This window comes from Anneissia japonica, unplaced genomic scaffold (genome assembly GCF_011630105.1).
Source record: "Anneissia japonica isolate Jap-2015-1 unplaced genomic scaffold, ASM1163010v1 scaffold699_len907043_cov185, whole genome shotgun sequence".
Classification (NCBI taxonomy): domain Eukaryota; kingdom Metazoa; phylum Echinodermata; class Crinoidea; order Comatulida; family Comatulidae; genus Anneissia; species Anneissia japonica.
In genome coordinates, this window is record NW_022722982.1 from 612,766 (window position 1) to 625,911 (window position 13,146).

Consider the following 13,146-nt stretch of genomic DNA (forward strand, 5'->3'; position numbering starts at 1 on the left):
CTTTCCGGGTTATTGTACCTTACAGCCCGCCCTCAACGATATATTGCTGTAATCGCAAAGGAAGTCTCTCTGTCGTCTCGTATACAGTACGGTATTTACAGAATTATTTATTTATACTGTACTGTATTTGAATATACACCTTCAGATCGGTGGCATGCATTTAAAGTGAACGATGCATCCTTATTAATAAACAAATAGAACAATAGAACGGGGAAAAAATAAACCAATTAACATAATCATGAAGATGGCATAACTAAAAAAAAGAAGCATATACATAGGCAATTAAAGTTAATACTGTACAATTACAGGGGCGGCGTCAGTGGGGGAGGTGCTTAAAAACCTGGTCAAGCCCCTTCCTTTATCGGCTACAGGAGTAGCAGAAATATTCGCCTAATAAATTTTAGTGTTTCTAAAGTCAACACCTTACGTATTTGAGTTTCTTTACTGTTACGTTATATTATATTCTACATAAAATATGAATAAAAGTAATAGGCACAGATTTATATACAGTAGCAAGCATATTATATTATAAACATTAATTTTACCAAAACTGACGATATTCTATACACTGACTATAACCTGTTTATTAAAAATGGAAGTAAAAAATAGGTTAAATCCTTAAATTTTACGAGCCAATGAATCATGCAAAAGAATACAACAAATAGAATCACTGTCTGTTATGTAACAGTGAGTTTTTTTTCTCATAACAATTTTTAATTGTAAAATTACAAGTTAACAACTGTACCCAAAGTACTCGTAATTTGTCTCTGAGAATTACCGTACTACACACGCTTCGTATCCTTCAGAATTATACTTATTATAAGGGCAACAATTGCTACAAACAGCACATGTCATATTTAGATACTATTATGAAATATAGCACGCCTATATATATTATTTGATATATAATATTCAAATTGGGTTGTTGCGTAGCACCCTGAACAAAATTTTAATAAATAGGTTAATATTAAAATGCCAACGGTAAACTAATATACCACATGCATAACTATATTTATCAGACCTATATGTAGCCTAAGTTATTAGTTATACTTTATATTTTCTTTTTGTAAGAAAAAGAATAGACATTGAAAACATTGAAACAAACAGAAAAACATGCCTTGTACTCTGAAATAAAAGAAGAGACTACCTCGGAGAAACTTTGATAAGAAAAAGTGGTAGTTTTGCCTTGGCGGCCCTTGCGTGATCGGCGTTCCATAGGTTCACGCTTTCGTATTCCTAAGTGCGATTCGCCAGCAGCGAGTCGGGTACAGCCATAGAGCGAGATGTCGCTGCAGTGCAAAACGTATTGGTTGTCATTGTCAACACAAAAACTTGATGATAAAATAGATTTCCAAGTCGATCATTCATATGATATCATGGCATTCAAAAGTAGCTGAAATTCATTTAACTTTCAGGACTGAGTTGTGTCAGAGGATACATAATTTTAATGGCACTGTTATCAATTATTTTTTGATTTTTTACAGATAATAGTAAGTCTTCGTTTTTGTTTGGTAACGATTAGAGAATGCAGCTGGTGAGGATACATTCCTAATCCTAGCCTAGGCCTAGGCTAGGCCTACCTAGGCCTAGCCGAATTAGCCGGGCCTAGAATTAGCCTGGGCCTAGTCTAGGCCAGGCCTAGACTATAGTCTAAATTCGGCCTAGCCTACTCCCTATGAAATTCTATTTTAGGCCACCTAGGCCTATAGGCTAGTACTATGGGTGCAAGCCAACTCGGCCCTTCGCCAACTTGGACCATACTGACTCGGCCGGACAGCCAACTCGGCCCATCCATACACCATGGAGGAAATATATTAATATATTTATATATTAATATATTTCCTCCATGCATACACCAACCAACTTGGCCCATGTCAACTTGGCCCCTAACAGACAACTCAGCCCTTATTAACCAACTTGGTCCATTAACGGAGTCGCTTTTGGTATATTTTAATGGGAAAGCCTTTTTATAATGTTATGAATCTTAATAATTATTTATTATTTTGTTGTCATACATGAATGTATTTTTTAAAAGTTAATATCCACAAAGAAATAAAGGAGATACACAAACATGCAGTACCATAATGTAGGCATGTCTTTGTTTGTTTACTTTATGTTATTAATTTTAATGTAATTCTTGTAGCCTTTTGACGTATTTTAATTTTTATATTTGTTAATTTTGTTGTCGTGTCCGCAGGTGTGTTGGTGGTAGAATTAGGGTTAACCAGGGCCGCGACGAGGACGCTTCTACCATGTATTAATTATTGGAAATTTTAGGTAAAATTTATCCACAAAGTAATGTTTTCTATGTTTTACATATTTATACAATAGTGGGCCCAATGCTGAATGGAAACGTAAGGATTAAACCGAACTAAGTATATATAATATTAAACCCGCATTTTGTCTTTGAGATCGTCAAAGATGATCCTATCATCTTTCGATTCAACATTCATGTCATTGATTTTGGACCTTTCAAATGCTTTGGTTTTAAAATCCTGACCATCTTTAATTTTGGTTTTCCTGTTAGATCAGATACGGTAGTTAGTTTTTATGTATTTATATATATTCTGTAATTATATGTAATATTAAAACTCTAATTATTTTACTATTGAAACAAATTCATCTCGTTGTTTAAAACCAGTTAAAACCTAAAAAAGGCTATGAAACCTATATTTTACTATGTTTCCATTTATTTCTGCATTTATAAACATGATCAGCAGACAGTGTACGATTTAAACTTAATAAAGTAGGTGAACACACGTGACACCTTCACTGCCATCCACGCGTTTGCACCAAAAAAAAAATAGCTGCCGGTATTTGTCTATTTTTAGCATCTGCCTACTTCTCCCTTTGCACAATGCGCCCACATTCCTGAAAGCGGCGTACAGAGGAATTCCATACAAAGATGTTGTGTCTGCTTCATCTTCAAGTGTACCATGCTGGAACCTGTCAGTGGGAAAGTTCCTTGCCGATTTTATACTTAAGTTTCCTGGCAACTAGTACACTGAGGCATTGTAGTAGTGCATTTTCCGGCTTATTAAATATGCCTAAAAAAAAGTCCAAAACGGCCATTAACATTATTTATGAATTATATTAAAACTATATATTTATCGAATTATTGAATCACAATGATACGAGTCTTACATTTATATTTCCATTTATTTGTGTATTTTATAATAATCAGAATATGTTGTATCAAATATGGAAATAAAACAAACAAGAAAATACAAACCTTGTGTCTGCTTTACCTCAAGAGTACCATTATGTGAGAATCTCAGTATTTGTGGACGTCTCTTTCTACAAATTATACTACAGTAGTTATGCAACTACTGTATAGCCCAATGAGTAATTTTGTCAGGCTTATCAAAATAAAAGCCTAATAAACGGCCATTAAAACGTACGGTTATAATTAATAACGCAACAAACGATAAAAAGGGTGTGTCTCAAACCAGTCAACCAGTAACATTTGCATTGTTTTTTCTGTAAAAAAGAAAAATAAGTAACACCAATGTGATACTGTAATTACTTGTTAATGAAATTCAAGAGTACCATGGGAATTTAATTTGTAACGTTTCTTTCCACAAATTATATACATACTCTATAGAGTTATGCAACTAGAAATAGGACTATAGGTTCAAGGGCACATTCTGTTCAGCTGGGCCAAATTGGTGTATGGGCCGAGTTGGTTAAGGACCGAGTTGGTAAATGGGCCGAGTTGGCTAAGGGCCGAGTAGGCTAAGGGCTGAGTTGGCTAAGGGCCGAGTTGGCAAGGGCCGAGTTGGTGTGTGGGCTGAGTTAGTTATGGGCCGAGTCACTTAATGGCTGAGTTGACAAGGACCGAGTTGGTTCATGAGCCGAGTTGGTGAAGGGCAGAGCCGGTATGCTCTAGTCGAGGGATGGCACCAGGATTTGCCCGACAAGGGGGGTGGCGATTCCCCTGACGAGGGGTCAGATTACCCCGACGAAAGCAAAGTGGGCGTGGTCGAGCTTAGATTAAAAGGTTTCGAAAGTGGTCCAGGGGGCAAAGCCACCTAAAATTTTCACAATATAAGGGTTTCAAAGGCTTATTTAATCGATTTTAGAGTCTACTAATATGTAGAAAATACATATTATTTTTCTACCCGACGAATTGTGCTTTTCTCCCCGACGGGGGCCCTATGCCCCCTTGCTGGCGCCACCCCTGGTCCAGTCGGTTAAGGGCCGAGTTCACTTGAAGCCCGTACTACTACTGCGACTACTACTTACTACTACTACTACTACTACTACTTTACTACTACTACTACCACTACTACTAGGCATACTACTTAGTAGCCTAGCTAGGCCTGGACCTACTATAGAGATGGTGAACCTTCTGTTCTCTGGCTGGGACCCTCTTAAAATAAATAAGATAATTTTTTTTTTATTTGGTGTGGCAAAGCCAACTTTATTAGCCTCAAATGCAAAAAACCAAATAACAAAAATTATCAGAAAAGAAAATAACAAGAAATATTATACACAACATTGATTGATTATGAGTCAATTGCATTTTTCAGAGAACTCCATTTAAAACAAAAATATATCTTCTTTGCAGTTAACCAGGGCAATATATTTCTCCATTTCATAGTATTTTTTTATTTCAAGTTTTGAAGCATAGATACAAGGCATGGCTTCTTGCATTTTGCTCCGGTATGTATAAACGGCAGAGGGTTAGGACAGTGTTGATTGACATAATTTTATGCTTTCTTTTTATTATCGAAGTCTCTTTTGGCTATGAGGCTTAGCTTAGGGAGTTCGATTTTTTATGATTTTTCCTGTTATTGTCACAGGAATTGAACCCAGGAACTTGGGATTAGAAGGCAAGCTTCTATTCTTAAATCACTATTCAAGTACTGTTAGGTGTTTAGTGGAACATACCCAATAACTTTTAGGTGGTGCATAGCATTTGCCTGGGGCAACTCAGTCTAGGTGTGGGTACCCATGTGTGTGACCATGCTTCCAAAAAGGGCCTAAATGTGTTTTGCAATGCAGAGAACAAGTTTCGTACGGAAACAAAAAAATCACCGGTGGCAAGGGTAAAATCTGCTGAATTGTGCGCCCAGAGGTACGTCAAGCGATTAATTTGCTGGACTGTATGTGAGACGCCAGGTGAGGTGCAGTTGCCAACGCGATGCTGGTCTGACTCCTGTCTGCACTGCTTCTTCCTGGAGGTCAGCCAATGCTGTCTGACACACAGCAACGCAGACCCTAATATTATACCCTGTTTAGCAACTTGAACATTTTTTTTTACAGTAAGTGGGCAATTTTGTTATTAAATTTATGAGAGTTTTCCAGATTTTACCACAGGCGGTATACTTTAATTTCAGACTGGTATGAAATCAAAGAAAAAGAAAACTCGACTGCAAAAGGAATCAGGCAGAAGTAGTCAAGGAAATGATGCAGTTACTACTTACAGAACCAATGCACGCAAAAATGGTTGGAGTTACCCACCACATCCATTGCAGTTTGTAGCCTGGTTCTTCATAATTATTTTCAATGTTATTTACCATTTTGTTGCTGTGCCAGTTCTTCCATATCACTGGCAACCTGCTGGACATATTGTATCCTTCCAATAAATTGTTAATATTTTTTTTGTAATTTTCATTGATGTAGAACTTTATATACGTAGGTCTCCTATTAGAGCATTAAACACGTTATATTTTTATTGCGGATTTTTTGGGCTCAGTACGGACTCCAAAAGTATGCATTTTCTTTTAGTTTTAAGGCATATGCGGATAGTCCGCAATGACGATATAACGTGTTATTAGCTTTGTGTTAAAAGACTGAAGATTATAATTATTTTGGTTCTTGTGAATTAGAAGGGTCTCAGAATTGCTTACAGGGGTCTTTAATTGTGTCTCAGTATATGTAGTAGAAAATTATTGACCATGTGAATGTCATTCAAAATATTTTTTTTCCCAAATACACCTAATTAATTAATTAATTTTGTAATTGTTTTGTCTCGGACTCCAGGGCACTGGCCCTGCCTGACCCTCTCTACTTCTCGACGGTAGTGCCTATTATATGATTTTAGACCAACCTGACCCACATTAATAAAATATTATGAGCAAATCCTACTGAGGTTGAAATGCAGCCAAATTTGGACACACTACAATTTTTAAAGAAAAAAACATCTACTGATGATGCAATGGTGTCCATCAACTTGATCAGTCTTTGTTTTTGTCGTATGTTTCTGTTAATTGTAAATCTATTGCACTTTTTAGGGTAACCAAATTTTCTTCTCAACTTAATGTAGCTCATTATTTGGTTCATTTTACAGTTACTTTTGTTGAATAAATGAAACTTTAGTCTCAAATATATTAGAAAGTATAATACATACTCCAAGTATTGAAATGCACGCCACCATGTTAAGATTCAATATTGCGACATTAATTATGTCATCATCAGGTGATGATGGCATAATTAATGTCGAAATGTAGTTAGTCTTGAAAATATACTGAGTACCTTTGAAAGTTCACAGATAAATTGTGTACAATGGGCCTACGGTTTATAGTCCTGATAAGACTTATTCCACCACCTGTTTGACTTTGATTTGACTCAGTAAAAATAATATTTTCAGCCAATAATGAAAAGTTAAAATTCTTTGTATTTTTGCCTTAATTAAGTATTAGATTCCAGGAATGATGATAACTTTCCATATTATTATGCATTTCATTTGCATTTCAATTGACCCAGCTGATCCAAATGTTCGTAGAAAGAAGAAGAAAAATGTCAAGACATTTGATAGAACTGAACACAGACATGTCATTGAAAATTGCCATTGTTACATCTGTGAAGTCTCTGTGTAAGTTTTTGTTGTTTATTATGTATGGAATAGAATGGTAGGAGGAAAAACATCTTTGCATACTATCCCTAACTGGGAGGATGACAACGGGCTACAGGTGGCACCAAAGAACGTCAATGATGACCATGACTTGTTACTTTTGTTACTTGGTAAAAATACTTGCCTTCCAATCCCGAAGTTCTGGGTTCAAACCCTGTCACAGTAGGGTTTTTTCTCCTGAAACTTAAACATATCATCATTTTATTTTGTAATTAGAAAATTTAACTTGTTGTGGGGATGTGATAGGAAATGAGAAAATAATTGTCATCACAGAACATAAAATGAAATTTGGATGATTGATACTACGTTGTCATCATGTAATTTACAAATCTTCATATAAGCATAGAGAAAGTATAGCCACATGTACGTATAAGAAAACAATAGAAAATCGTTCAAACGATCAACAAGTGTCCAAACGATTCACCGTCATCCAGAGGCGAGCCATAATTCAAGCGTGTAGCAAATGAATATTCATATAGCGTGGTAATTAGAATAGTTGATTTCTCAGACGCGTTCGTGATAAGATGTTGACCTAGACGCGTTTTTGCCGTCTGGGATAATTTGGAGCTCGCGCCTAAATTATATATGGCAGATTCTCATCCGGTCCTGCCAGAACACAAGTCATCAAAGGGTTTTGCAAATAAGTTGAGTCTTTTCTTTAATGACAAAATTCTGATAATCTGCAAGAAATTAAATTCCACCTCTACTCCAGAAATCAGTTTTAGTGTCAATGAAATATGCTATAGCAGCTTCACACAATTTGAGTAAGTATATGTATCAGAGGACACCAAAAGTGCCTCCAGGTCCAACCAACTTGATCCAATTCCAACTTGGATGTTCAAAAGCTGCCATGATGTTCTTTTACCACATATCACAAACATTATCAACATGTTGCTTTTATCAGGAATTGTACCATCTGCTCTGATGTTATCCCACGTCACGCCGACACTGAAAAAAGTTCTTTCAAAAGTCTTGGAAAGAATCATAACTGTTTAAATTATAGAGTAGCTGCATGAAAACAACATGTTTTCAAAAGTACAATCAGTAATACCGTCATTTCCATTCTACCGAAGCAGCTCTATTACGTGTTAACTAATGATTTACTCCTCGCTGTTGATAAAGGACATGAAGCAGCTCTCATATTACTCAACTACTCTGCTGCATTTGACACAATCAGCCACGACATCTTATTTCAGCGACTTCAAGGAAGATAGGGTATCAGTGGAACTGCCCTTAAATGGTTTGTTTTATATTTCAAATACCTTGGGGTGTTTCCCAAGGTTCTGTAAAAGGTCTGCTTGGCTTCATTCTCTATACAGGACCGCTTAGCAATGTCGTTAGTGCCCACGAGAAGATTCAATATACGATTTACGCTGATGACACTCAACTTTATTTAATCATGAAACCCACGCATCACTCTGAATCTGTAAATAGACTCAAATCTTACATCGCTGATGTCCACTATTGGGCCATTCAAAATTTAACTCATGCTTAATGATTCAAAGACTGGACTGATCCACTTTAGTTTGAGGTACAGATTTTGCTGCTTATCGTTCAGCCAGAGATCTGGGGGTTCAGCTAGATGAAAAATTGAGTCTGAAAGAACACATTTGCAATGTATGTCGTACTGCTTCTTTTGGGTACTACTACAAAATCGGCCAGATTCGTAAATATTTAGATAAAAATTCAACAGAAAGTCTCATCAATGCACTTGTCTCATCACGTGTTGACTGCAAATTAACTCTCTTTTATATGGCCTATCAAATACCCATCTGTCATCGCTTCAAATATTCCAAACTCGGCTGCAAGACTTGTTGCATGCACCAAATGCTGTGATCGCATTTCTTCTGTTATGCGCGATTTGCACTGGTTACCCGTCAACCAACACATTATTTTAAAAATTTTACTTTTACTCACTCCGGAACAGTCTTCCATATGAAATCTGTGCATCAACATCTTGAGAACAAAACTCTAAATGCATCATTTCTTTTGATTTGTTTACAGAACTTGGAATTCCAAGCGATTCGGAACTAACTGTCCTTTGCGTTATAAAAATGTTATTTATTATTAAAAATGTTATTTATTAAGCTTTTTGAGACTTTGGTATAAATTCAACTACATTATATTTCACTCTATTCTATAGCCTATTGCCTAAGTAGGCCTAGTATTACATACCTTATTACAAGGGGTTGCTATGATGTCCTGGGAAAGTAATCCTATGCCTGGAAAATGTGACCAGGTTTATATTAGCAAAAATGATCAATAATAAGATATAGACTAAAACATGTCTTTTGTTGCATATTAGAGACTTAAGAGCAATGTTAAATTGGAAGATGATCCAAATGCTATAATTAAGGGTCAGGTCGCAAAGGCTAAAAAAGATTTTTGGGGATTGTGGAAGTCACGGAACAGGAGAGCCGCAGCTCTTCAGGTGCCTCCCAATATCTGGTTTGACCACTTCTCAGAAATTCTAGTCTATACTCATGAATTCCCGGTCGCATCAGTTGTTGCTGATAAATTGCTTGATGAGGACATTTCTCCTTTAGAAACACTAACTGCCATTAGGCATAGTAAGATCAGAAAGGCAGCAAGCCCTGATGGCCTATCAATCGAGTTCTTTTAAGAAGTGTGAGGACATATTTGTCTTTAATTCCCCTACAATACATTATTAACTATTGTTTCTCTAATGGGTGTTGTCCCACTTCCTGGCTGTGTAGTTACTCCCTATTTGTAAAGGTAAAGACCCTCTCATGGTTCCTGACTCATATAGAGGTGTTGGTCTTTTATCATGTGCCTATAAGTGTTATAAATATATTCTGAATAGAAGGATTTTGTCTTGGGCTGAGGATAATGATTTATTGCCTCCCCAGCAGCATGGCATCCGCAGTGGTAGATCGACCGGTAGTGCAGTCAAGGAGCTCCATACCTTAATCCATGAAGCCCTCGCTACTCCACGAACATCACTTAGCCTTCATCGACTTCAGGAGGACCTTCAATTGCATTAACCGGTCCCTTCTTCTGGGAAGCTCTTTGACATGGAGCTAGTTTTTAGTCATTCTCACTTCAAAAAAGATGACACTTTAAAATGTCAGTTATTGTCATCATGAACAGCATTTGATTCCCAGCATTTTTTTGTGTGTAGCAAAAAGTACTATGTGCTTTTTGTTTTGTGGAGCAATTCCAAAATTGTGCATAGCATTTTTTTCTGCGGTGATAATAAATGATTATTAAAGAAAAGAAATGACACTTTTCAATAATAAAATCACAGTGATGCGTCTTTATTTTTAAGCACTAAAAGTAATCTAAGTAAAACACTGGCTCATCCTTACTGTCTAATCTGACAGTGACAGGCTGACAGCCATTGAGTCTGACTCTGGATGTAAACTTCCAACTGGTATTAATAAAGTTAGTTAAAGGTTTTATTCAAAAATCTGGAGATTTACCAAAAAATCTGGAGGTTTTCAGAATTCCCCAAAAGATGATACCAGTACAAGATCCGAGTACTAAAAAAGACACTAATTGTTTGCTGCCCTTCAATTGCATACCTGCGTGCCTGCGAAGTTGGCCGATGGTGTCGACATTCAAATCGAAAATGGCTGCTGTTTATCGCGTCATGAAGCAGGTGGCGAATACATTTGATAATAACGATCAAATCAATCATATTTATGCATAAATTGGAGTATTTTGCGGGGACCTGTAAATCGGGCGAAAATTACATTTGATCAGGAGAAATGGAGATTTGTTTAATTATTGGGTGACACCTGACAGGATCGGATGAGTTAGTAGGCCTCTTAGTTTTTACAGCCAGGCCTTGCTGCTGAAGGCTGAGCTGGTAATTCTAGGCAAATAATTGCGTCGCATTTTATTGTGTTTCATTTCTATAAGTGCTTCCCAATTAGGTTAAAACTTGGATTGAATTGGATTGGATTTATTCGGTGTAAACACCAAGGATAGGCCACGAAAGTCTGGAAGAAGACTTATTTCCAGTGGGATCCTTCTGGTGGTGATTGGGCAGCAGGCTGGAAGACAATCCCCTACTCTTTTCCGAAGAGTGTACTGCGTTCTTTAACATGCACATGGGCCATAAATGCACACACAGGACCAACGGCTTAAACGTCTCATCCGAAAGATGGTGCGCCATTGTAACTTATATTTCAGAAATAGTGGCAGCTGGGGCCAGTTTTCGATGTTTAGCCAGAAACCATTTTGCTGAAGGTTGCTTGGCAAAATGTAATAAATGTCATGGTAGACACCATGAATTGTTATGCAAACCAAGAATTGCAAAAAATGCAGATGGTAAAGTAAAAGTTAATCATGTTGGTATATCATACAATACTCAAAACAAAGTACATACAGCATTACAAACAGCCAATGTATTAATTAAAGGGAGTAAGGGTAGTACATATGCAACAGTTCTGTTTGACACAGGGTCAGACAATACCTACTGGTAACTAGTCCATTAGTTAAGGCGATAAGACCAGAATGGGTCACAGCAAAATTATTTTCCTATGCTGCATATTTGGGGGTGGAAAGCATCACCCAGCTCAGTTCATAATGTTTACAATTTAATTCTAGAAAATAAGATGGAAGGACAAGAACTCATTGGAGCAGTAGAGGTCAGAACCATATGTGCCCCAATGTATAGAACTGGTATTCCAGAGGAAATACGTCAGTCTATTTCTCATCTCCAACTAGCCGATCAGTATGATGAGAATGGAGAGATCAAGGTTGATATTTCGGTGGGCCTTGACCATTACTAGGACATTATGAGACAAGAGGTTTTGCAACTCCCAGGGGGTCTCGTTGTGCAGGATACAGTATTTGGATGGATTCTGTCAGGTCTGTGGAAGGAAAGGTTAGAAAATAGAACCCCCACCATTAATTGCAATGTCACTCATCAATTATTTTGTCAGACAGTTATACCAGGTATTACCAGTAAAGAGTTTATGGGACCTTGAAACAATTTGTGTAAGCCCAGCATTGGAAGTGGATCCCGATGATAATGTTGACCAACATTAAAAGCATAGAATTTGTGAATGGGCGATATGAGGTAAAATTGTCATGGAAGGAAGGAATGCAACATTGCCTTCATGATAATAGAAATATGGCTGAAATTAGATTGAAGGGCCTGTGTCGCAGACTGGCGAGGGACCCTCCATTAATGAGGCCCTAAGTGAGATGGAAAGATTAGCCATTATTAAGAAAGTTTTACCATGGGACATAAAACCCACTGATCGCCCGACCTACTACATGCCACATCACCCTGTCATAAAAGAGTCTAGTCTTACAACTATAGTACGGCCGGTATTTGATGTATCAGCTAAATAGTGGTTCAGCCGAAATCTATGACTACTGATGATAGAACACACACAACTCTTAGTGATGAAAATAGTTTATTTGAAAACAATTTGCTTGATTTGATAACAGCTAATGAAAACAACTCACCTGATGAAAACAAAGCTAAAAACAACTCAAATGATGATAGTGAATCTACAGACTCTCAACAAAACTCCGATCCACATGAACAAATCATTTTTAGCGAAAATTGCATAGTATTTAATAATAAGGGTTTAAGTATTTCAGGTATAAATATTGTCTCTCTTCCGGGAAAATTTGTTGAGGTAAAGTACCTAATTACTAAAAATTGTATTGACATTATAGCATTGAATGAAACACGTCTAAATAAGGTTATTATGGATAATAAAATTCATATTGATGGCTATGATATCTATAGAAAAGATAGAAATAGAGAAGGGGGTGGGGTTGCGGTATATGTAAATAGTAATAGAATTTTTACTTGTAAACTAAGAAGTGATGTCATGAGAGTAGAGCTTGAGATGGTTGTACTTGAACTTGTTAAACACAATTCTAAGCCAATTATAGCATGGTATCGCCCACCAAACTCTGAAATTCAACTCCTAGATATTTTTGAACAGGTATTTGAAGAAATGGAAAGCTCTGTCACGAAAGTCTAGTGGAAACTGCCTTTTATGTGCCTGCGGGTTAGACAACTGAACAAAGTACAATGTACAAAACAATTTGAAATAACAATAATTTATTAAACAATTAACCCACGCAACGTGGGTACCATTCGCACTGTAGAAGAGTCGCAACTCATCTACCAATAATCTATGAATGGATTTAACAAAATAAAGCAAAGATCTATTATTAAACACTTAACCCACACAACGTGGGTACCATTCGCACTGTAGAAGAGGCGCAACTCATCTACCAATAATCTATGAATGGATTTAACAAAATAAAGCCATGGCATAATAAATAAAAAA

The 13,146-nt window shown here is 36.8% G+C and overlaps 1 protein-coding gene across 3 annotated transcripts in view; it reads left to right on the forward strand.

Moving 5' to 3' along the window:
* The first annotated feature begins 1,291 nt into the window (after positions 1–1,291).
* The window catches only part of LOC117112053, a 35,108-nt gene continuing 23,253 nt past the window's right edge, over positions 1,292–13,146 (forward strand). For 2 of the 3 annotated variants that reach the window (XM_033255107.1, XM_033255109.1), the window contains exons 1-3: positions 1,292–1,490; positions 5,343–5,576; positions 6,648–6,820. In XM_033255107.1, coding sequence (XP_033110998.1) covers positions 5,349–5,576; positions 6,648–6,820 — 401 coding nt within the window. In that variant the 5' untranslated portion in view covers positions 1,292–1,490; positions 5,343–5,348. Of the gene's footprint in view, positions 1,491–2,197; positions 2,278–5,342; positions 5,577–6,647; positions 6,821–13,146 lie in introns of all 3 variants that reach the window. The other variant, XM_033255108.1, reaches the window with a different exon arrangement.